The 27,500-nt window shown below is 31.2% G+C and overlaps 1 protein-coding gene across 13 annotated transcripts in view; it reads right to left on the bottom strand.

The window, feature by feature from the left end:
* Positions 1–4,597: 4,597 nt before the first annotated feature.
* LOC145669012 (period circadian protein-like) overlaps positions 4,598–27,500 on the bottom strand; it is a 147,636-nt gene continuing 124,733 nt past the window's right edge. For 9 of the 13 annotated variants that reach the window (XM_081737342.1, XM_081737341.1, XM_081737347.1 and 6 more), the window contains 2 exons: positions 26,450–26,623; positions 4,598–16,392 (listed from right to left, as the gene is read on the bottom strand). In XM_081737342.1, coding sequence (XP_081593468.1) covers positions 16,303–16,392; positions 26,450–26,623 — 264 coding nt within the window. In that variant the 3' untranslated portion in view covers positions 4,598–16,302. Of the gene's footprint in view, positions 16,393–21,179; positions 21,415–21,576; positions 21,769–26,449; positions 26,624–27,500 lie in introns of those variants that run through there. The other 4 variants (XR_014128128.1, XR_014128126.1, XR_014128127.1 and 1 more) reach the window with 4 other exon arrangements.

The raw sequence follows: 27,500 nt of genomic DNA, 5'->3' as shown, positions 1-27,500 counted from the left end.
AAGCAGGGTTGCTGGTAGACACTGACACAAACCGTAGAATAACACATCACGATGCAATAGTCTGTCATGTATGCGCTTTTTTCTTTTATATGTGTGTTTCACTACATCTGAGGTTTCTGCTCGGTAGTTGAAGACTGCGCAGTGACAAGTGGAATTGTATTGTATGAGATAAACAAACTCATTCTGCATATCTGGAACAAGGAGGAATAGTCCCAGGAGTGAAAAGTTAATCAATGTCCCAATGCACAAGAAAGAAAATAAAATTGATTGTAATAATTATCGAGGGATCTCTCTTCTGTCAACATTTTATAAAATCGTCTCAAACATTCTGTTAGCAAGATTGATCAAATATGCAGATTAAATTATTAGAAATTATTAGTGCGAATTAAGGTGAAATCGATCTACTATCGACTAGGTATTTACCGTTCACCACATTCTCGAAAAGAACTGAACATAATACTCCAGTTAATCGATCATCTATTAATTTCAGGAAAGCTTACTACTCTGTCGGGAGAGTTACATTGTACAACATTCTTACCGGATTTTTAATGCCGAGAAAGCTAGTTAGATTAATGAAAATGAGTTTAAATGAATCCCAAAGTAAAGTCCAAGAAGGAAAATTTTTATCTCCGAGAGAAAGGTGGAGAACACAAAATGGACAGAGAGAGTAACAAACGAAGATGTTTTAAAACGGGTAGGAGAGAAGAGGACTCTGTTAGCCAGCATCCTTCGTAGGGAGGCTAATTGGATTGGACACATCTTGTGAAAAAATGATCTCCTTCGTACCGGCATAGAAGAAAGCAATGAATAGGAAAAAGAACCCAATTGATGTTTCGATGATCGATGATTTGAAAAATAGAAGAAAATATTGGGAGTTAAAAGAGAAAGCTGAAGACTGAGAAACGTGGAAGAAACATTTCCAGGCAAAAAAAAAAAAAAAAACTCGTTAGTCCTAGGACCTGCCAATTAGCAGAATACTTAATAATAATAGGAGATCCTGAACACGTATTCGGCGTAACAATTAGCCAGTCAGTTTATTCTTGGAACACCCTGTATACACATAAATCCCAAAGATACGGTGAAAAATGCAGGTCACGTGTAATGATTGAAATTGTTTGATTCAAGATTCTCCAGAACACGTTATGATTGAAATGGATTCTTCTAAAGCTTAAAATGACTTTAAACTAGATTTCACGAAGTGAACTTTGTAGCATTATTTTATTTATATACCAGAGATACTGAAATACAATTACGTCATGCAGAATTGTATGAGGATAGAAAAGACATTTATCTTCATGTCCTTGATAACGATTTTTAGTCCCCCTTTTTTTCGTTATGATAAATCTCAACAATGATAGTGAACAAGTCACACGCTGAAATGTCTACTGTTTGTAATTCACAGCAAAAATGTATACGGAAGTGGAATTACGCCATTTCGCCAAAGTAACACAATTTAATCTTCTCTGTTAACAGATTTTTATTTTTTTTTTTAAAAAAAAAAAAGCACATAACCTTCAATAAGATTTAAAACTATGTTAACACTGATTAAATTTTTCAACAGTTTGAAAATAAATTGAGGCTGTGGTGGCTCAGTGATAGAGCGTTCACTTCTGGAGCACGGGATCCCAGCTCGCGCCAAATGAGCTTTGTGGTGGAGAAATATCGTGAGAGTTTTCTACGGGCTCTTCTCTTTCCCCCCTCTTCCTTCATTCCACCACTTCGTTGATTGTCATCATCAAAGTCCCCTTTAACCAACCATGGGACGTGAAACTGAAATATTTTTCATTTAATTTTTCGAAAAAAAAATGCATTTGAAGAAATGAGAACTATATGTCAATATGTCTTCAAATTCCAATTCTCTGTTTGTTTAAAAAAAAAAAAACTAGTTGCTTCCATTACATGCTGTTGTATATTTGAATGAGCCGATGAAATAAATTATATGTTTCACAAGTGCACTTTCTATGTGCGTTTTCACCATTTAAAATCAATGATCATGGTGTAAGCCAGACCATCCTTAATTTTTTCACTAATGACCCATTTTACTGGACGCTTACAACATTGCAACCACTTAGGTTAGGTTAGAATTTAGTGTTTTTGGAGCGTTGACTGGTATAGTTTGTCTAGAAATTGATTTTAAATAATACTGTTAATCATTATAATAATATTTTTTTATTATTCTTGTTTATATTATTATTATTTTCCTGAAGTATAAGAAAGCAGTGTAATCGTGGAAATGATGTTTCACTTACTGTGAAAAGGAATACATGTTATCAACGGATAAGATTTTGATTTTGAAATTGAAATTGAGACTGAATGTGTTTGAATTGAAATGGATATAGTGAATGGAAAGAACTTATTGATTATACGTTATTTTCATCCAACACATTCTGTTATAAACTTCATGAATTATTGGAATTTTATTGCTTCTGAAGTGTAATTTTGAACTATGACATAGTGATTATTGGTGACTTTAATATATCTAAAGCTGACTGGACTAATAGATTATATATATTTTTTATGAAGTAGTTCTACTACAGTTTTTATGAAGTAGTAGAACGGGTATTTGACAAACTGCCGCAATACTATATGAAAACTCTATTAGGGGATTTCAATGTGAAGGTAGGACGAGAGGATATTTTCAAACCGATTATAGGGAACGAAGGTCTGCACAAGGAAAGTAATGACAACAACAGTGTTACACTCGTGAACTTTGCTACATGCAAAAACCTTATCTGAAGAGTACAAAATTCCCACATCGTGATGTTCATAAATATATTTGGACCTCACCAGACGGAAAAAACACATAATCAAATTGATCACGTTTTAGTAGATAGAAGGAGACAATCTAGCAGGTCGTTTAGAGGGGCTGAGTGTGACTGTGATCACTACCTGGAAGCAGCGATAATAAAAGAGAGAGATTATCATTGTATAAAGGAAATATTCAATGTCCGGAAACGGAGAGATTTAATTCAAAGAAGAAGAGAGCCATATAAGAAAGGAATACCAGATTGAAGTTTCGAATAGATTCTCGGTATTACAAGACTCGGAGTGCACTAGTGTTGAGGAAACTTGGATTGAAATTAGAGATAGCATTAAAAGCTCAGCAATAGAAAAATTGGGACACGCGGAAATTCGTAGAAACAAACCATGGTTCGACCAAGAATGCATTAAACTAGCAGAGAAGAGAAAACAGGGAAAATTGCGTTGGCTACAAAATCCTAACGATATAGCTACACAAAATTTCATTGACAGCAGGTGGCAGCTTTCAAAGCTTTCAGAACAGAGGTACGCGATTTTTTTGCAAGTTAAAGTCAATAAACTTGATAATAGTAAAAACAAAAACATTCAGAACATGTAGAAGCTCTTAACGAATTTAAGAAAAACAATCAACCTCGCACTTATTAAAGAACGCCGACGAAACTAATCTCAGTGATACCGATAGCATTTTGAATAGATGAAAAGATATATGTTTTATAAATTAATACTTCAAGTTGCTTCTTGCATCTTTTTAAATTTTGTGTAATATGCTTTTCATACTTGTTTATACGTGTTCTTTTTATTTTATGTGACCAAATCAATGTTTTGGCTGTGGTGTCGCTTTTATCAGTAAATAAAATTGTTATATATATAAATAAATTATTATTATTATTATTAAAGAATTTATGATAAAAATAAAGTACGTCGTATGAAGTATAGACTCCGGGCCTTCTGGCTGGCATAAAATGTATTATTAAATTCTGAAATTTCGCGACACACCGTTGAGAAAGCCTGGCATAAGCTGTTAGATGAATAGATAACACTTGTTTCCAAAAAGTTATTTATAGTAACATGTACTTGAATAAATAATAAAATAAAAAACTGGAGAAACTAGCAGAAATTTCCAAGTTCTTAGGATGGTCGAATTACAAAGAAATCAGTAAAGACGACAGTAAGAAATAAGCTTACATGGAATAATGAAACGTCTGATAAAGGATAAGGTATTTATTCGACAATTTCAATTATAATTTTTAACACTCCAAGTAAAAAAGACGAAAAAAAGTTTTATGGCAAATTTACAATGCAATTGCACTCGTTTTCTTCTGAGTCAAACAAGTTAGTTGATAGTATGTTCGCAATCTCATCCGGGTCATTATCTTCCCCACAGTCATCTTTTTTAACCATCTTCCCTGACGATATCAGTCTTACATCTAGTGCACTACAAATGACGCATTTCTCAAGCGACTTCATGACGAGTTGAGGGGGGATGTTTTTTATGCGGTAAAATCCTTAATGCGTCACCGCAATGTAAGCTTACATAATATTTCATTTGCTTTACAATCAAAATCAAATGAATATTTGCATTTCTCTCTCGTAGAATTCTGGAGCCAGCACTGGTTATCCATATTTTATGTGACAATTTTCAAAATTCAATGAAAATTATTAAAGGCAAATGCGCATTTTCTGTTGCATTGTTCTTTTTGTTCATGACGAGGAAATATTTAAGAAAAATATAATAACAATATTTTAACTCCAAAAATGTTTTCTGTTTATTTTCGAACTATATTGTACAAATACATTATTTTAAATGTCAATAGTGATTTTTCATGAAGAGAAAAACTCAGAAATAACAATTTTATTTTTCCTTTCAAAATATTACAAAAAGTGACAAAACTTGACTCACATACAATGCAAAACTTACAAGTAATTTATCACATAGAAAGGAAAACATAAAAAAATCCACAAATATTGTGGACTACCTTATGTAACACGAAACAACATACAACAACCAATCATATCCTTGTATTATTTTAATATATAGAACTGATAAATATCCAACCACAAACTCCTTATTTTTAATACTTCCAACAAACTTTGTCTGAGTTCACAAGATTTAAAAATCATACCGTCAGTCTTACGTATTTTGAGTACAAAGGTTTATACATAGTTTTATATGTTATGTAGCTTTCTTACATCTAGAAATGCATATTTTAAAACATTTTACGAAATAAAAATTAATTTTATTCTACTATTGTAAATTATTGTTTGAAAATTTTAAATAAAGTTTTCAAAATAACAGTATCTACAGAAAAGATATCGTAGTCATTATGTGTACAATTTATCAAACCGACATAACGAGAAAATATTTTCTTGAGAGGTTTAGGAATTCAACATGATGTTTCAAAAGTTAAGTTATAAAATATATCACTAGTTACACGCAAGTTTTACCTAACGTTTCTAATTATACTCTGCAATTCTAAAAGAGATAGATTCTAAATACAAGAGAGTAACAATGGAAGCACTTCCGGAAAGTAAAAGTGTTAAGAAATGGAAGAACACCAAGAATTTTTTTTTAAATACTATTCTATCTACCACAAACTTATTTTGTTCGTGATTGATCTAGTGATTTCTTGTACAAGAGACAACTGCTTAGGTACCGAGCCACCATACAGCATATGATGCACTCTTACGTGACTATCTCCTCGTTTAACTTTGTAAGAAAAATAATTACAAAATTGACCAAAGAGTACAAACATTTTCTGAGTTTGGGCAGAAGAATCATTGAGAATAGAACTGAACATACTATTTGAAACATTCGAAGTACCATACGGCAAAAATTCTGAAGACACTTAAAACAGTGTTGAATGATTACCTTTTCCAATACATTCATCATATTTAAGGGATTAAAATACGCAAAAAACAAGAACTAAAATCAGATATACGCAAAATAAATTACTCAGTTCTTGAATTATTCGATACTACAATTTCGAAGGCTCAATAAGAAATAACTTAGGGAGAAATTTAGAATTATATAATAGTCTCTTTCTATTTTCTTGTTGTTTTTTTTTTTAATGTACTCTTTATCACTCCTCCCCCTCCTCAGTCTTCAGAACAAACGAATATTAATTAATTTCTCTACAGTCGCAAATTCCAATCTACCAATATGAGCAATTTCATTTTTTTCCACTTTCAAATGTACACTCATGTCCAAAATGATTGTCGCATATCTATAGCTGTCTTCTTGTAAGAATATTATTTAACAATGATTTTGCGGGATACTTTTAATACTGATACTATGTGTATAATCGGGAAATGTATATTTCTGGTAAATTTCATAGGAAAAGAATTATAACTACAAAAATTAGAATGAGTAAAACAAAATGTTGCTAAAGGAACAACAAAGTTTTATTTTCTTTTTATTGTTGTTATTTACTGCTCTTTTGACATGAAATTTGCCACATGCATGTCTTTGCTGATTATACAAATACTAACATTATAAGAAATAACGGGCGAATTCATTATCAAATTATATTCCTACAACAACATATTTATAGACATGCGACAATAACTTTGGATATAAGTGTACATGAAAGTGAAAATATATACTTTTGGATATGTAAACAAAAACTCTACCTCCCTTAGCCTAAAGGGCATAATTGTGAGATATTAAAATGAAAGGTTGCAAAAACAAATCTCATATAGTACCTACTCTCATACCGTTTTATTTAATACAGTCCTCAAAGATCACAATATACATAACCTCGGTCATTTATTCCATGAAAAAGCACTTTTAATATCCTTAATTTATTTCGATCTATTTCCTAATAAAAGGTAGGCAAATCTCAGAAACGGGTTTAATTAGATTGTTTTTCCTATTTTCCTAGAATATATGGTAATAAAAAAACATAAAACTAACATATTGGCGCTCTCCAACGTTTACTATAACGTTTTCGCTTAAACGGAATAAAATTAACATATTGGCGCTCTGCAACGTTTACCATAACGTTTTCGCGTAAACGGAATAAAATATCAAACTTGAAAAAAAATATACCATTAATATAAACTACTAACTGAATTCCTAAACGCTAAATCATTAAATAACTGTAAAATAACTTAAAATTTTAATTAAATTCACAAGTAAAACGAAATATTTTCTTTACGTACTGTCTAATAAATTGAACCGATATTTTAATTTGTCATTACAAAATAAATAAACGTTTAGATTCTAAACTGAATTGTAGAACTCGGAGAAGCAAAAAAAAAAAAAAAAAATTGTACACAAAATGCATGTTCATATATATGTAGCCATTGCTACAAAATTTCTATATTTACTTCTACAATAAATATATGGGAACTATAATGCAAAACACGAAATTCTACGACAGCCTGCTGTCAAAACTTATTCGTAGCCTGCTACATGTGGTAAATTAATTGATATCTCCTGAGCATACATACCTGAAAAATAATTGCTTTATACTTTAATAAAAATAAAATACATTTCTAAATAATCATGTTTAACGTAATATTTAGAAAACAAACATTTAGATAAGAATTTAAAGCTACATAGAAAAAAATTTTAGATCAATTTCACAGGGTAAATTACCATAGAATTCTTAGATTATCTTGAAAAAAATCTGTAAACAATATAATTTCCTTTTTACTTAACGAAACAATGCATAAGCAAATGGATTTTATTTTAATTAAAACATAATGACAAAGGAACATTAACTTACAATTGATACGGATTATCTACATTTAAAATCCCTAATATTTAATGTTCCTACGTTAATTACATTAAAAATGAGAGATTACTCACAATGTTGAAGAAATTTCAATCTTAAAAATATTACTCTTTAAGTCAAGGGTCTTATCTAACACTAGGGTCACCACATATCTTTTTTCTAAATTTTAGTAAATAATTGAAAAATGCTTATTAAAAATGTAAAAAAGAAACCTGATAGCATTTACAAAATGCTGTTGAATGAACTAATAACTATTTCCAGATCTTTTCTTATAGGCCATAAAAAATTGTGCGCAGATTATGACGTCATAATTATCAAGCACTCGAATTCCAGGCCTTTTCTTATAGGTCTTAAAGATTTTGTGCGCAGATTATGACGTCATAATTATCAAGCACTCGAATTCCAGGCCTTTTCTTATAGGCCATAAAAACTTGTGCAAAGATTATGACGCCATAATTATCAAGCACTTGAACTTTTTCACTACATAAAAGGTCTGAAAACACTGTTAATTCATTTAATAGCATTTTGTATTTAATGACTTATTTCTCAAAGTATCATATCTTTATTGTTGCTGACTTATTTTCAAATAATAATAAATAGAAAAAGAAGAAATGTGATGGAGCGTGTAATAAAGACTAAGTCTTGAATTCAATATGTTAAGTACAAATTTGACCCTCAACAAATTACAAAAAAAAAAAAAAAAAAAAAAAAAAAAAAAAGTTCTCACTCATTAATCACAAAGTTGGCTGCAAATTAGACAAAGTGCATGAACAGAACGAAACATTTTTTCTTTTCTTTTGAAATTACTGATGAAAAATCATAGCAAAATCACATTTCAAAAACTCCTCATATTACTTATTGAAGGCTATTTCGGATGAAGTCAAAAAGATTGAAAAGTGGATGTAAGGTCGGAAAGACTGTACAGATCTTTTTTAACGCATCTTGTCAAAAATCGACACGAAATATGTGGAGGTCGTATAGGCAGTTGACTCCATTGCTTTCAATTAACTTTATTAACGTTATTACTTTTTAACCTTGTATACGGCTCATATTAGCTTTGAATCTAAAAATATTTGCAAATAAATACCAAAATATGACAAAAACGTTAAATTATATATTAACAACAACTTGCGTTTATCATTCCCTTCGTCACACATACGAATAGTATGTAATAATAAAGACAACAATAAATTCATGAAACTGTAACACAAGAAGATAATGAATACATAGCTACTGTTTCGATCAGAGATTATTTATTCTCAATTTTAGCCTAATATTTTTCTGATCAAAGCCGACAACTATAACCGAAATATAACATTTTAATAACCAACACTACGAGGATTTTTTTAAAGGTATACTTCCAGTTACGAATAAAATTTCAAAGTCCTAAATCTTTTGACAAATTCTGAACTATGTTATAATACACAGTTGTATCATTTTAGAAAGATTTTATTTTAATTATATGAGTAAAAATATTATAATATAAAATCTCATGTATGAAAATGCTCTTCGACAATTTTATTCTACAGTGATAATATATGACTTCCTATAAATAGTTCTTATTTTTCTTTTAATGTATCCATATATTCAGAATTTCAGACAGAACATAAATGAATATACGTAACAGTCACCTATAACGAAAATCTATTTTAATAAGAACTCCTTTTGTTTCATTATCACAGTTAAAGTATTTATCACAATAAAAACATGTTCCATTACACTGTGTGATAAAGTACAAAGTAACTAACAAAAATAGCTGTAGATAAGAACGTTAACAGCTAGTAACTTTATAATAATTGAAGGTTTATCTTATTTATTTATTTTTTCATCTGTGTTTCATTTAATTTCCATAGCATTTGTATTACCAAATGTATTTTAGTTTTACTTGGTTTCTCGTTTTGAAATGAAGTTAGAAAGATTGATGGCAGAAAAGCATGTTGCTACTCGATCGACACACTAATTATTTATCAGTACTAATATCGAGAAGAGTTAACTTGAAAATCTAGGAAAGCATAGAATTGAAGTAGTATTATATGGATGCGAAAATTGGTCATTAACATTATGGGATGAACACAAGCTAAGGATATTCGAAAGTAAATTCTTCAGCAGAGGCGACTAGTGAGGTAAGTCAATTTCTAAAATCAAAGTTTTATCTCTTCAAACTACGGTAAGAAAACTTACCTAATGTTCTAGTATGCAATAATTTATACATCAGGTAACTTTTCTTCCCTTAATTTGAAGCACTAACGCTTCAATTTTTACCTATAACACTACTCTCAAAAGCCTACTCTGGTCTTGAGGAAAATGTCTGGACCTCAATATGAGATGACTAAATATGTGAATGAAGATAATTATATAACAGAAATTTCACAATATGTACGAGACATCAGATGTTGTAAGAATCATTGCGTGAAGATGGGCGGGATACTTGAGTGGAAAATTTATGCTTAATGTATAGAGTTTTATTTGGAAAGCCTGTGGGTAACAATCCTCTGGGTAGGCCTAGATGAAGATGGGGAACATAAAACAAGACTTTTTGGAAGTAAGATGTACTAATCCCGCGTGGATTTCTATGGGACTGGGTAGGATATAACGGTGTTCTTTATTCACTGCGACGATGAATTTTGAGTTTCTAAAGCCACAGGATAATGTAGTTAGTCCTCCATGAATTTGAATTTGAAAGAAAACACAGATGAAAAGGCTTGAAACAGTGTGAAAACTTCGTAAAATATATTAGCTCATAAAGCTAACGTCCTTATCGAATTTATTGCGCTACATGGCAACCGATCATTGAAATCTCATTTAAACTACGCTTCATCTATTTTGATCTATAATTTCTCAGGGTTTACTCCAAAGTACTCCGTGTGGATGATATCCAGAATAGTAATCCAGAATAACACAATACGAAACTAAACATATAAAGTAACCAATTACTATAAATCTAGGTTTAATTTTGAAGTCGATTTCTAAACTAATGCACAACTTGCAACATGTTAATATCTTCTAGAATTAGTTGAATTTCGTACGTAATAAAACTACAGAAACCTATACTAAAATGGTACCATCCATTGTGTAAATTATTGATGTAACTCAGTAATGGATTTTTAAAGCCAATTTTTAATGTTTTTGACATTTTTTACGTACTTGGTTGACAATACAGAATGTTCTATGCGTCTTCAGTAGTTTTTGCAGATATTTTTTCTTTTCTTTAACTGCTACCAATATTTTGAATTGAATTGCAAAAGAAAAGAGTCAACTTTAACATGAAGATGGAACTTTTCTTCTTATGTTGCATTAATGACATATCTATCAAAATACCACAGCTATATTTTATTTTTTATTTAAAAAACGCATAAGAATTTACTTAGAAGAATTCTGAAGTTTGAAGTAAACAATAAGCACCTATAAATTATTTGTTGAATATATATATATAGTAATATTTTGTACAAAATATTCTTTATCTAATGATATTAACAAAAAAAAATACTTTTCTTCCATGTTAAAGATTTCCTTTTCTGGTGCAATTTCTTCCGCAGTATTATAGATTCTTACTCATAAAAAAATGAAATGAAATCTTTAAGTTTTACATCCCACGGTTCTGCGGCTAAGCTAAAGGAGACGACGATGATGAGAAATGAGTGAAATGGTGGAATTGAAAGTGGAAGGGAACGGGGGAACCCCGAGAAAACTCACGCACACAGTGTTTGTCCACCACAAAGCTCATTTGGCGCGAGGTGGGATCGAACCAAGGACCCCATGCACCACAGGTGAACGCTCTACTCTTAATAATAAAATTAAAATAACCTTAAGCATGAACAGCAAGACCTATTTACAATTTTAGCAATTGTTGCTTAGTTTCATCTAACCAACTTTTGATAAAGAAAGTTTGAGGCGCTATGTTTGAATAAAGCTATTTCTTAGCCATGGAGAATATTAGTTGCATCTGTTACATTTTCGACATTGTAAATACATTGCGTTATTTGCTTAATAACTATTTGTCATAAAGTCTTCCTAATAGCAACAACACTGACAAGTAGCGAAAAGCGAGTAATTCCGAAATTGAGCGCAATGAAATACTTAAGTTTCGAATCCGACGTGAGCCCAGATTTGTTTAGCAGTGATGCTGAATAAAACGCTATTTCCTATCAGCCAATTGAAAGGCATTTGGTCCAGAGTTAACCAAATGTGAATATGTTTCTGTATCTTTATCAGAATTAAGTTGTCCTACGTTCAATTAATGCTGTTACAACGAACATTCAAATAATTAAGCTATAGTGTTTGTGTGTTATAGGGAACCAATGTTCTTCATTTCTCTACACTAGCTGTCTAAATTACACAAAGCCAAATGGAATTACTATATATATATATATATATATATATATATATATATATATATATATGTGTGTGTGTGTGTGTGTGTGTGTGTTTCTGTTCTTTGGGTGTAACCTCTGTTTTTACTTACTTAGGTACAAGTATTTCTCTCAAAATTTGATTGGACATAATTACTCGTAATTGACGGAAGGTATTGAAAGGAAATGGAATGCAGGAGGTCGCAGCAAATTCTGCTTGACGATCAACAAGAGAAAAGTTATGAAATGCACAAGTAAAATGAATATCAAAATAGACCTGAGGGAAGAAATGCAGAAATTCACTTACTAAAGGAGTAAAGTAACAGGCGATAATGCATGTAAACGAGATGCAAAATCCAGAATAGCTATAGCAGAGAAAGCATTTGAAGAAAAACGAAAGATTCTGACCAAATGTCAGCGTAGAGCTAAGGCTGATAAAAGCACATGAATGGAATGTCACATTTTATGAACGTGAAGCATAGACTTTGGGAAAAGAAAACACGGAAAGGAAACCTTAAAAATATAATGTTATAGAAGAACAGTAAATATTATATGGGTGGACAAGATTAATGAACCAGTGTTCAAAATAGCAAGAGAAAAGAAGGGTAAAATCAGGACAGTTTCTGAAAGAAGAAATAAGTGTGATTGGGCATATTACAAGATACGAAGAAATCATGTTCTTAGCTATGGAGGGAATGACAAGAAAAATTACAAACAGAAAGACCGAGGCTGAAATATACGAAACAAGTGATATAAAATATAGGGAGAGAAAACTACAAAGAAATGGAAATTCTAGCTCAGAATAGAGAAGGACGGATAGATGAGTAAACCAATCGAAAGATTGCTGATTCAAAAATAACTAGTTGTCGAGATAATTATGTAATTAGTTTTCCTTACATTGACTGCGTACTGGAGCGTCTCTAGACATAGTATAAGAGCATACACTGAGAGGTAAATGTATAATGCAGCTTACGTAATGCATATAATAATTATGTGGAATTTATAAACATAAAAGATTGGACTAGATTGAATTAGACTTTATCTATTCTATCAGCTATTCTATCTACTCTATCAGTCATACGGAATATCTCTCATTAATCTCGTGCTCCCGAATTGATAGCTTCATTTTTAACAAAAGTGTTTCTCATATCGTATATGTTATATTCTCATATAATTTTTGTTCTGCAGGTGGTAATACAGAAATTCTATATTCTGAGAGCTTTAGGATTTACACTGCTCTAAAACGATAATAAGTGTAAATTGTATAATATTAACGATTTCTGTATAATCGGGTAAGTGTTTATATAAAATTCTTTGCGGTACTAAACGTACCGTATATTATCTTTCAATTCGACTGGCACAACATGAATTTTTTATCCAGCTTTTGTACTTTGAAAATGCAAAAGGTTCCGTTCTTGTATGCATATAGCATCAGATGGCAAGAGTATTCTTTATACCCCCAGTCTTTTTGTTTCTTTCCTGCTTTCTTGTTACTATATATTTTGTGTTGTAATGTGCAGTCCACCTACAATAATTCATGCAAAAAGTTAGAACTTTCTAGTTTTAACTTATTGTCTTTCCAAACAGAAAAGAATTCTTAATAAGGTAAAATGGAAAAGATCTTTCTGCGAGTTTCAAACTTAATATAATTCTTTCTTGGGTGAAATCAGTCCTACTTTTTAATAAAGCGGATTGTCTGACATACAGCCAGTTAAATTTTAAGCAAATTTTCGGTTAATGGTGAACGATTTTTGAAAAGAAAATCGAAGTGCCTACAACTTCTAGAACCACATATTATAATATATTGGGTGCAGCACGAAGGTGAGTGTACACTGCAAAATTAATTGAATTATTGTTGTAAACCATACAACACACGTAGTAAAGATCTTGCATTGATATTTCTCACAAAAGAGTCAATCGATGAAAGTTCAATACAACAATTCCTCTTAAATTATTTCTCCCAGGTATTCCTTCAAGTTGCCCGTGATTGTTAAAGATATGAGAAAACTTCCAAATCGTTCGATATACAAACGCAACAAAATGATAATAAAGTTTAGAACAGTTTCAGGGGAAAAAAACTAAATGTTTCCCATGTTTGAACTGTATAAGAGTTCTCGTGTCGAATATTGCTGAGAAAATAAGATGTAGGGTGAGTCACCACTTTATGGGCAATTTATGTATGTAGCCAATCGTAAATCAATTACAATAATGTGTGAATATCTGAGCTAATGTACAAGCTTTGTTACAGAAAATTTTGCCCGGAGGGGTGCTAATTCAAAATATGAAGTGGCTTCACTGAGATCCTATTTGCTAAAGGATGTATCCTGCACGAGTGACATGCAATCATAAATTAATTTATCTCAGTTGCGGAAGGGTGGTTGGCCAAGTTTGAGGGGAAGGAAGAGAAGAGAGGGGGCCTAAGTATGTTTGAAGAAACACTGGAAATGCACACAGTAGTTTCAATGCATTCTCTACTATTATTTCACAATCTCAAATCAGGAATTCGGTATAATCTAATTTTTGTTGAAGATAACCGAACAACGAATTGCTATTTCTCTTTCTATTAAGCATGGATAGAATAGAGCTCTGAGAAGATTCGAAAGCTCTATATTATTATTACTTTTCGTTTAAAATTGTGACAAAGTATTATCGCCTGTAAGTTTATACTCTTATCGAGATATTTCGTTAAGTATTTATGAAATGCCTTCACCTTGATTTTCATATTACTCTTAGGCCAATTTCCGAATTAGCTTCTGTATTTTAGACTTTCCATTAGCTGAAAGTCATTAGAATTCAAGTAGAAAAAACATAAATATTGATGATTGAAAAGCTGAACGACCTGATTTCAGTGTAGAGTTGAGAGGTGCCTATTTTAAATCTTTGTGCATATTCTTGAAATTACAGGTTTCATAGTATATAAATCGCCATTAAACCATGAAATTAGGATTAGTGACTTCATATTAAAAATATTGTTTGGTATTATGGTTTCTGGAAATAGATTTCGTTAACTTAAAGATTCATTGTATTTATCGCAACATGTTTAACCAAAATAGGAAAAATTATATATACACAGAATCTGTCAGCTGTGGTAAAAAGATACTATTTTTGACAATACTTATTTCGTTATTGCAAATGCACGGAAAAAAATTTGAGCAAAGTATCTAGCATTAATCAAAAGAAAAGAAATGTTTTATAGTCAGCAACGCGTCTCTTTTTATCTACGCATTGGTAAGTAAAACCTTTCTTTCCTTTTGATTGCTACAAAATGTGCTAACTGCAAACTCTGACCTCTGACTGAGAATAAAGTTGTCGTTACATTTTTGTTTCGAACATCTTAAAATCTTGGAAATTAAGCAAAATTGAGCTCAGGATAGAGAAAAAAAGAGATTTGATGAATATTACTGTTAAAAAACACAGATTTTAAAAATAAATATTTGTTTCTTATTTCAAACAATACAAAATATTTCTTTTAAAACTTCACAACTGCGTAATTTTTCTATAAATATAAAACATTTATACACTAAGAAAAGATGTTTCGATGAGAAATGTTTTTGATATTTTTTTCTTTACTTTCTTTGCATTAAACTGTACTCGCGCAAGTTCATACCATTTCCTCAGCACAAAATAATAATTAAAACATTACCAGCTGCGCCGTGATGTGGTTAAAATATTTTCATCTTGATATTATGATTAAGCTACCTTGTAAAGTTGTACTCATTACAGGAACTCGAAGTTACATAACTTCTCATGTACTCTTACTAGTAAGCACAACAGTCAACACAAAAGTTCTGTGTAACCGCTTTCTTTAAGACAACATGACAAACATATAAATTATGAATAATCATTATTTCTGAATGTATGTAAAAGGTACATAGATTTCTTCTTTCCACGTTTCAAAGAAAAAAAAACACTTAAAAAACGTTGAATGGCTTATACATAACACTTTGCAAAATAGTTATATACAAATTATCACAATCATACAAATTATATATATACACGTATGTATACGTATGTATGAACATACAACACAAACACCTAAAAAAACAGACAACATTCATAAAAGAATGATATGAAGATACCAAAAATGATAAGTTCGTAGTTTAAAAAGACACTTGATTCAAAATGCACATAGCACATTCATCTCGGTCGGTCTTCCCACTTGCACACAAACACTAGAAAACTCACATCATCATTCTTCAAGCACTAAAAATATATATGTTAAACTTCAGTATGAAATCTGTAGCTATATTGTAATATTTATAATCTCTCTATATATATACAAATTAACGATAGGATTATTTTTGATTTCATTTGCATTGCAAGACACTTGTTTACGCCAATTTAAAATATTATATACATATCTGAATATGTCTTGTCTTTTATATTAATTGTACTGTCCGCGCACAAGTATCCTGTTATTAATAATAATATGGCATATTTGGAGAAGATGGTTTTTATTTTGTACCTGGCGGTGGAAGGGGTGCATTTTCTTCAAAGATCATCACAAGTTTATCATATTCAAGTTCTTTCCTTCGTTTTTTCCCCTGTAAAATAAATAAATTTTTATAAATTGAAACTTTTGTAAAAAAAAATCTAGAAAAAAAGAAGTAACTAAATACACATATACATATTACGAATCATTATTGTATTCTAAAATTTATCCCACATTATTTTGAAGTGGAACAATACATTTGTAAAAAAAAAAAAAAATAAATAAATGCCACCTAACAAAGAATTAAATATACAACTAACAAAGAAAACAAAGAAGAAATGCAACGTACAAAGTAAAAAGGTAGACAAAGAATGAAGATACCATCATACATTTGTTAGAATTTAGTTGGACAGAATGATATCGTGATTCTTAGTCCTTTTTCACAATTGAAAGTTAATTTCTAATCTGTCAATTTACAATAAATTATATTGTAAACCTCAATTGAGTTTATCAAAATAAAATTCAACGTAGTAATGAAATATAATAGGTTACACGCAATATTCAAGAATATAGTGACGAAGTTTCAATGTGTATCCACAACTCATAATTTATTCAGTTAATATGATGGGGCATCGTGCAAGTAAAGCGAACGTGATTACGATTGATTATGAAAAATTCTAACTTGGGGTAATTTTAGTACAAAAGGAAAGAAAATGTAATGTTTAACATAAGTTGTTAAACTTTAAAACTGAATAATACCATGATAAATTTTCATTATGGATAGAAGAGTGTTTATTCAGTTTAACGTAATGTTTCAAATACTAGCTTGATCTGTTGTAAATTTAGTTTATAATAGAAATTCTCCCTTGTAGAGCTTAGTATTTTATGTAACGTTTTTCGGTAACTGTACCTGTACTTATCGGTGTATTATGTAATTGCAATTTTTTTGCTTTTGAAATACATTATAAAGACATTAAGGGACGTAATTATTCAGAAAAATCTTGTCGCTGGACTGATGGGGCTCAAAATACCAGAACGTATCCTCTTGCTGGACAATATCAGGAAATAGAACCAAGTTCGAGTTCCCACTAGTCCACCATCCCTATTTTATACGTAATTACACTCTTTATAACAAACTAACTACCTATATTGTTCGTGTACTAACTATACACTGTATTATATCTTTCCTCCGATAAAATTACATATGAAGTAACCTACTGTTTCATGTGGAACACGAATTGTGGAGGTTCAATCCGGAGCTATCAAAAGAACAGGAACCATTTAATTGTGAGGAAGGTCTCCTATGCCTAATTTCGTTTATCACATATTTTACCTGTTCCATTGGCTCAGTTCGGTATGTAATAAAATTTCTAACGCACGGCTCGGGTAAAGTAAACATTCCATAATCCATTTCCATAATCCATTAATATAATATTAAATTTTACAGCGCAAACACAATAAGACATGAAGTGTGTTGTGATTGTTTTATTTAATTACAAATTTCCTAGAAAAATTAGGTAAATACGAACTTATATATTACTGTCATAATTCTGCTTCATTGCATTTCATCTTTGATTGTCTTTATAGCGTTAATTATTTCCATTTGTGGCACGTTACACCTAACGTAAGGAATAGTGTAAGCGTTTTTTTTTTTTTTTTTCATAATTATGCAAACGAATTTCGAAGAAAGAAAATGTAACATAAAGGAATGTCAACAAAAAGCGGAAAGCTAAAATGAAGGAAAACTAATTCTCAGCTAACTTTGGTAAAAAAAAGAAGTTATTTGTGCGTATTTATATTCTACAAAATTATTGGTTTATCTAAACAAGGAACAGAATTCAATTAAACACAAACAGCATTATTATGTAACAGCCAAATAAGCCAAGTTCAGTTAATTTAATGTCATATGTAAGAGACTGATATTTTTCAGTTTCTTTTAGAATTACATCGGCTGGTTTTTAAGATTTAATGTTATGTTTAAATCACTTCAATGTTTTACAATGGTTCGTCTGACTTGATTCGCTGGCTGCCTGGGAGTCATATATATTCCTCAGGAACAAATATCGATACAGCCATCAACAACCAAAATTATTCCCCTTAGAAATATAACGTATCTTCCTCACAGGCTTCGACAGAGCAATTAATAGGTTCTGAGACACATATCACTTAATCCTCAGAGAAATATCAGCAGGGATATTGATGACTCGTAAAAGAATGTTTTTTCCTCAGAGAAATATCGATAGAGCCATTTGTTGGTTAAAATAAAATCAAATAAAATTTTTAATTTAACGTGTTCTTTTAGGCTAAGGGAGAGAGAGATTATCAATAAAAGTGAATGATGAAGAAAAATGTGGTGAAAAGAGAATGCGGAAGGAAACAAGAGGAACCAGGGAAAACTTATGAACATGGTGTTGTCCTCCACAAACTCACATGAACAGAAATCAAACCAGGGTTCTCTCACATCAGAAGTGAACGCTCCCTCGCTGAGACATTCTGCCTCTCATTGACGTCTGAAGTCAATTTCTTACAGATATGTCGTATGTTCCTCAGAGGCAGTTCGACAGAGCTATTGATGAGTCCTGAGAGATATACGAGCCCTAACTTTTCAACTGGCTTGTGGTTTTTTGTCAACAAAAACCTGATCATAGAACGCACCTCACAAGAGGCGGGAGTTTGAATTGCAGTGCACATTATAACACGTCACAGAAAGCACAGTAAGAACGTCACAGTCCTCACGCTACCACATCTGGATGCGTACTGAGTGTGGCAGCGTTCTGACACCAAGATGGCGACTATAATCCCGCCCACTGCCGCGATGGATCAAAACGTCTGGAAGTTTCTGGATAGCCCTCGTATCATTTGTGTCATTTGTGTCATTTGTAACAGAGTCATTGATGACTCCTAAGAGAGGCGTATGTTTTTAAGAGGAATATCAAACGACAAAAGTCTATTCCTCAGAGATGGTTTGTCATGAACGTCATCTAAGAGACATGCTTTTGTTCCTCAAAGAAATGTTAATATAGTCATTCATAGCTAAAGTTAATACCCTAAAATACTTGTCATGTGTTCCTCAGGGACATCGAAATAGCGAGTAACGACTAAAGTGAATTATACAATTGTAATACATTTAGGTGATCCATACACGTATGACGTTAAACCTGAAGAACCAGCTAACATGAAAGTTTGAATTACATTTTAGATATTATCATAATAACGAGTTTTAGAAAGTACATCAAACCAATGGAAGGGACAAAGAAGTTTCCAACTTCTTAAAAGTAATAAATATTACATATATATGTAATTTCAGAAATCAAATAAATCTGTCAGAACCAGACCAGAAATCGTTCGAAACTGAAACATGAAGAACAAAACCGTAAACAGTATCTGTAGAATGCAAGAATCATAACATGCAATGAACATGGCATACATAAACCTAGTTGTGCTATCAATCTCATTTTAAAACACAACTACGTGATTCTCAACGCTGAAACTATGAGAAAAGGAATGCGCAAACACGGTTTTATCGTATAATCCATTGTGTCATAGCGCCAGGAAGGAAACTGCCTTTTAAAACAAGATCAAATTTGCAATATGAAATTCGAACTATTATCAGACATAGAAGACGTTAGTCATTTGATAACAGACTTAAAATCCAAGGATCGAAGCGAAACAACATCTTTCAAATGTATGAAAATTTATTATATAGTAGTACGGTATAAATTGTCGCAGACATTACTACTGCTATGTGTCTAGTGTTGTGTGTCTATTGTGCTCTTTATTTATAGTAATTTTCCTATGTCATTTGAATCAAGCACTTTATATATAAAATTACTACTTCTGGATATTATAAACCTTTCACTGAGTTTTCCAGATCTATTATTCATCTCGAGAAGAAGAATCCATTAAATATCCAGAGTGCCAAAATTAGCTTGTTACAAAATGTGTGTCCAACTTCCATGGAATACCATATTTCGTTCCTATCGATAAGAAGAAGGAACTAAATTTTACCAAAATCAGGTACCATCAAACGAAAAGGTTCATTTTAAAATATCCCGACATACGTGTTTTATGAGACAGTTACAGTTATTCTGTGTGCAGTGTATACCCACAGGTGTACATGACATTCCTGTGGCAGGGTATCAGTGCATCCGCTTTGCCATCCAAGCGGCAAGTCATTGTTGACTAAGCACTTTCTCACTTTCCCCCCTGGATGCAATATGATATTGTGTGACTGAACAATGAAGACACTGCTAAAGAACAGCTGAGTGTAAGACGCTTTCTTGTCGTCTTGAATGAAATTGTCTACAACAGTCACTGTCACATCACTAATGCGATTTTCAATTATCCTATCCGCTAATTGTCTTTAAATCTGTTTTGTCTACCACGAAAGTGAGAACACTTGTTTTGTCCGATACACATCTGTCACCGTGCATTCTCTTTTTAATGTCAGATGGACGGGTATCTTCAGCATCCGTTAGCGGCACCTCCATTGTCCAGTCAACACATCAGGTTGCGCCCGGGAGAAGAAAGCGAAAGTGGTTAGTCAACAATTCCTCCCCACCTGGACGGCAATGTGCACGCGCTGATACCCCGCCACAGAAATGTCAGACACACTTGTGAGTATATACGGCACACAAAGTAACTCTTTCATGTAACACGTATGTCGAAATATTTTGAAATGAACCTTCATATTTGATGACATTTATACAGCAATGTATGTTTTATAATTTGACTAAACTAAAATCAAATTTGTGAAACAGATACGATGTTTCTCTATTAGTAGATGATTACGTCGTAATATCATGATTTTTCGATACTGCAAACACTTTGTTCTTCATGTCACTTGTATATACTAGTTTGTGGAATAAGTGTTAAAAATAAAACTGTGGATTTTATTACCATATTTGATTGTCACTGATTTACATCAATGTTTACCCGTATAGTTGTGCACTAGATAATAAGATGCCTGCATACAGGAGCAAAAGAGATCTTACTAAATACGTGTTTACAACGACTTTTTCAAAAAAAGTTTAGTTGCTGCCGCAAATGTGTACACCTTTAATCATGCGTGACCAAGTCCCATATGGTGCTGGCACCAATTTTAAGTGATTCTACATGCCCAATCCCATATTGCCTGTAAAAATATTGCAATATCCATAATTAATTCAGTAGTTTTTAAAAAAATCATTATAATGTTTAAGATGTTATTAAGAGTTGTAGCGCAGCTACAGAAAGAGAAAAATAGTATTGGAAAAAAGAAAACAATACATAAATAAATAAATAAATAAATATATACATATTACTACGCAAGTTAAATCATCTTCCCTTATACAAAATGCTTCATAAGCCATTAGGAATCAGATTTATCTCTTGAATCCGTGGATTCCCTCACCTGTGAAAAGAAGATAAGAATTACAAGTTAATGGTGGTTGGGCAGATGAAACACACTTCTAAGGCATCAAACCATCCAGCAGTAGGACACAACGAGCTGATAATATACATGTAACAAAAGAAATTGTATACACAATACGACTTTGTTTTTCAATACATTCAATTTATGTGTATCGATATACAAAGGGCTACTAAAGAACTTAAAACACACGAATGATAAACTGTTTATTTGAAGACGTTTTTCTTTTGCCAGGAGTAAATAGAAATCAATAGAATTTTAGTACAAAATCAAATTATTAGTACTGAAATAGTGCAAGTGTTATTAGTTCTGTTATTAGTATTGCAATAGTGCAAATGGTTATTAGTTCTGTTATTAATATTGAAATAGTGCAAGTGGTTATTATTTCTCTTATTAATATTAAAATAGTACAAGTGGCTATTAGTTCTCTATTAATATTGAAATAATGCAAGTAGTTATTATTTCTCTCAGTATTGAAATAGTGCATGTAGTTATTTCTCTTATTAGTATTGAAATAGTGCAAGTGGTTATTATTCTTCAAGTTCATTAATGTCATTTATATTTTTAACGCGTTGATTTAAATAGTAAATTATATTCTTGTTTTCTTTGAAATGAATTGAAATTTTAATTAAGTATTTTTATTGATTTCCTCTTTAAATTCATTTAAATATACCTTATTTTGTGAAACTTGAATTTTGTGTTACATAATTTTAAGAGGCCTAATCTCTGCGATATTAAAATACCGCTAATTTTACAGTAATTATCTAATATCTTCAAATAGATAAAAGATAACTGAAATGTGGAACAAAAGCGCGCTAGTCAATATTATTTTGCATGAGGTACCGTTATCATGAGTCACTTAGTAGGTTTTCCGTTTGCAGCCATTTATAAACGTGAAAATAAATGCTGATTTTCTAAATGGCTGGAAATCGAAAGCAGATAAGCGAGTCGTGATAACGGTATCTCAGGTAAAATAATATTGTCTAGCGAGCTCTTGTTCCACTTTTCGATTATCTTTTATCTATTTGAAGATATCACATAATTAATGTAAAATTAGCTCTATTTTAATTTCGCCCTGATGGGACCCCTTAATATTTAATAATAAAATTTAATTTAAGTAATTCACATGTAAAGCAAATTCATTTTGAAAAAGCAAGGGAAATTTAACCAGAGTTAAAGAAATCAGCAAAATTACTTCATTAAAATTCGAGTTTATTTCAAAGAAAACAGAAAATTACTTCCTCATCGAAATCAATGAGCTAAAAATAAATAAATAAAATGGCGTACGTACGCAACTTTCTGAAAACTAAGTAACTCTTCACTGGATTTATCCTATGCCAATGAGGATTATTGTTTCTAACCTCTTTAATAGTAATACTCACCTTGATGTCATGTTATTATTCCATTACCTTCTTGGTCTACGTGTCTTTCCCACAAGCTTCCCAAATTAAAATTCTACACATCTAAACAGTATTTCAGTATGAATAACGTACTCAGTGTCTAAGATATCTGTTTTAATTATTCAAAATATATTTGCTGAGGAGTGTATATTAATTAAGTTCTGCAATCTGTAATTTTCTTCATTATACATTTGTTCGTCTATTTTTGCACCAAATATTATCTTCGTAACTTTATTTTTCAAAACAAATATTATTGCAAAAAACAAAAATAAATTTAACAAATCACGTGCATCTCGTTCATATATATAGATAAGTTCATAAATTCTATTATTAATGTATTTATTTTATTATCCTCATGCTCGAATTCTTTGTTTTAACTCACTCAGTTACTTCTGAAGTTAAATGAACTAAGTTATAAAATAAATTTAAGGAATAAAATCAAAGAAATGTTGTTTTGCATCACACTTCTCACATTTTAATCATTAAATTTAAAGAAAAGAAATGATTATGCCATTAATATAAGGTTTCCACGCTTGGATAAATTTTTAATTCCACCTTTTAAACTAATTTATTGATGATGAATTTATCGAAACTATTTAGCATATTCGTCCATGGGGTCACAAGAAAAATGGCCTCAAAGTTGGGGTCTTTTGAAGTGCCGCTTACACCAATAGAAAAAGTTCCGTTTACGCTTGAATACATTTCTAATTCATTTTTTTTATATACTAATTTGAGGAAGTTGAATTCAACTGTACTATTTTTAAACATACGCGTCCTAGAAAAGTGATGTCAAATTAAGGACATAAATAAATATAAAAATTCCGAATTTGAGGTAATTACACAGTCACATAAAAAAAAAAAGAGTTCTGTGCAGGGTATGGATTCAATATATTTTGTTACGGCGAATCCAAATTTCGAAACCCCAGGACGAATGACCGTGTCAATTTTGCTTTATGGGCGAAACAGATGTGTATTCGCCCCTGGGGTCTCGAAAATTGGATTCAGCGCAATAAAATACATCGGATCCATACGCTGGGCTCTGCCGTACAGAATTTTTTTTTCTGTATGCTATGTTAGGTCTATCTTCCCTATCCAAAATCACTCAACTTTTTCGCCCATAATAAAAATGAAACGGTCAATCGTCCTGGGCTTTTGAAATTTGGATTCTGTGTAACAAAATACGTACATCAAATCCATACCCTAAGGTCACCAGCACAGAACTTTATTATTTCTATTTGTTTTTATTTTTTTATTATTTATTTATTTTGTGTGTGTGTGTGGCTGTGAATTGTTTTTAAACATATACGTCCTAGAAAAATGTCAAATTAGGGGTATATATAGATATAAAGATCTCGAATTTGAGGTAATTATGCTAGTGATTCCATGTACAGCTATGTTTAAAAATAGCTTAATTGGATATGGCATCCTCAAATTAGTATAAACAATGGAATTAGAAATTTATCCAATCGTGGGTACATTTTAGTTATGGCATGGTCGTTAGTTCTTTATTGCTTTACTACGCCCATGACACCAGCATTGAAGAAAAGTAACTATATTTAACTGGAAAAACTTTAACGGTTTAGGAGTACGACAAGAACACATAATAATAGCTTGATTTTATGCTAAAATTGAATTGATTTCTATTTTTGTTGCAGTAGAGAAAAATCTATAATGTATCTGTTATGCATCCACATGTTCTAAAAATTTTAGTAATAGATTCAAGGATTGTTTCAAGAGTTGCCAATAATACCGTCAACGGCGGCTCTTGAGGGAAATCACATCGGTAAAAATTTAAAGTTCATTGCTACAAGCAGAGGGCAGAAAACTTTAAACAGCTTCAAAAGGCTATATATAAGAATTAATACCTTAGATAAGCTTTCTTCTCTGAGCTTGTAAGGACAAAATTTATTTTTTTACCGATGCGATTTCCCTTAAGAGCTGCCACTGAATACTGTTTATGTTATCCTATGGTTTGTGTCATTTACAAAAACTTATTATACAAATTAGTTACAGAAGTACATTCTAACATTGTACAATTGTTTATTAATTTGTAAAATATTTATTATGAATGTGGAAAAAGCAAGGTAGATCACTGAGGAATTTAAATACTACCCGAATGTGTGACATGTAGAAAATCTATTTATCTATTCTTTAAAAATAAATAATCATAGATTGAGTTCTCAGAAAAAAAAAATGTAGCATTCAAGAAAAAGAGAAAGAAAACGAAGGAAAATGGAAAACAAAGAAGCAACAGATAAATGAAAATGTTCAACTAAAATGTATAGCAAGGAAAACGTAATATTGTAAACTACTATGCATAATGTAAGGTAATAGGAATATAACAGGAAAACAATGAAAAAAAAATAGTTTTAATTAACATTTAAAAAAAATCTAAAACAGTGCTACCTGAATACACAAGAAAGTAAACAAATCTTAAAAATCACCAAATACTTACAAATATTTATTTTTTTTAAATTTACTAATAAATTTGCTTAATTATCAATTAATTAAACATTAATTGTAATGAACTGTCAAATCTTTCTGAATTTTCCAAATCCCTTACATAGCTGGGATTTGGAATAGCTTTCAAAAACGTTTTAGAATAAATATAATATTTTTTCTATTATTATTTAATTTAACAAGTAAATGTTGCAAGTAATTAATGCAAGCCTACTACATGCATGATTCATCGGATTTCAAAACAATGTACTTACCAAAGTATTACACATACAACAATAATCAATATACGAAAAGAACTGGTAACTCTCAAGAATTGTCATCATATACTACAAAAGTTCTATATTTACTTCTCTAATTATACGACACATCCCCAAGTGGTAATAAGGTTCGGACCCTACGTATTGCAGCACTCCCCTGTTAATGGTAATCACAGCAGTGATGATGTGTCCTATGAGCTCTAGCAGTATTGTTAGTAGTAACAGTAATATATAAACACGGTCTCGAACTGCATAATGCTCTGGTAACCTTCGTTCTTTCTGGTATTATCTTTTAGTTGCATTCAGCATTACACTAACTGATATTTAAAAAAAAATCCCCACTTTATCACCATTTGTTAAGTGCACTAAATTCGCCTTGCCTACTACCAAGAGCGTCATAGTAAGAAGTTGCAGTTTCCGCTTCTGTTCATATATTTTCCATTACTGTATGTGTAATAATTTTGAAAATGTAATGCTTTGGAATCTAAGGAATCATTTATAGTAGACCTGTACTTGTTCTGTTCACATATGCAAACTACTTAAGTCAACAATTAGACTATATATAAATCCTAAGTTAAGAACGTGAAATATCACAAGTTCAAGGATACTTAAGGAAATAAATTAATCAAAAAATATGACTACCTTGTGTGTACTTGAGCAAGGAGCATCAGCTTGATCTGAAGGGTTTGAAGGTTCTTCTGAGCTACTGCTGCTCCCACTGGACGTCATCTTTTCCTCCAGAATAAGCTTCGTGGCCAAACCTTCTGCCTCCATATCTACGTATAGCTGGTTTAGTTGATCATTCACTAACGATGGCTGTCAGGAGAAAAGGATATCATTCATAGGAACATTGAACATTGAATTTGAATAATATCTAAAGAAAAATCCTTTACTTACTTTAGAAATTTACTTAGATAGTTAAATTCGAAATAAGTCAAATGTCTTGATCAATATTTGGGCAAATTTCTGAGTTCTCAACTTTAGGAGAAAGCTTATTTTCTCATTACATTTTGAATATTGTTTGACTGTGAGACAAAGGAGATATTTTATGAAATTATAAGTTTCTTATTTTCTTGTGTATATGCCGAATTTGGAACAAAAATTATGCCTTTACTTTTTAAAAAGTCAACTTCTAATCTAGGCAGAGTAATTTCGCTGGGACTTAAAACTTCAAATACCACCTTAGTCAACCGACAGAATGCATCTCGAATAATAATAATAATAATAAATAAAGTTGTGTTCACCAAAACAATTGAAATATAATTACTATGGAATGAAGAGTGAATATTTGGGTATGAATCACTTAATTCATACATTTGTTCAGTATCTCTCCAGCAATGATTACAGTTAAATATTTGCTATTCAGGACTTCATACAGTATTAAGCGTTAAAGTTTTTGGTACAGATATACAACAGGTAGATTTCTCTTCATCTAAAGTACGAATACCAGTAACACGAAGACAGTACATATGTAGCACAAATGGAACTATAGAACAAGTTCTCATAGAATTCTTAATAGTGCTAAACACATTTCCAAAATTGTAATAAAGAGTGAGTGTTTGGCTATGAATCACTTATATATTTGAATAATTGATATTCACAACTATAATATTGATATAGGTTAAGGTTTGGGGGCAGGTACAAGACAGTCGGTTTTATTCACATTCAGGATGAACAAGGGTATTGAGAAGAC

The sequence above is a fragment of the Thermobia domestica genome, chromosome 13, assembly GCF_964235325.1.
Source record: "Thermobia domestica chromosome 13, izTheDome1.hap1.1, whole genome shotgun sequence".
Classification (NCBI taxonomy): domain Eukaryota; kingdom Metazoa; phylum Arthropoda; class Insecta; order Zygentoma; family Lepismatidae; genus Thermobia; species Thermobia domestica.
Note: the sequence above shows the minus strand (reverse complement) of the source record. Positions and strands in the feature narration are given on the sequence as shown.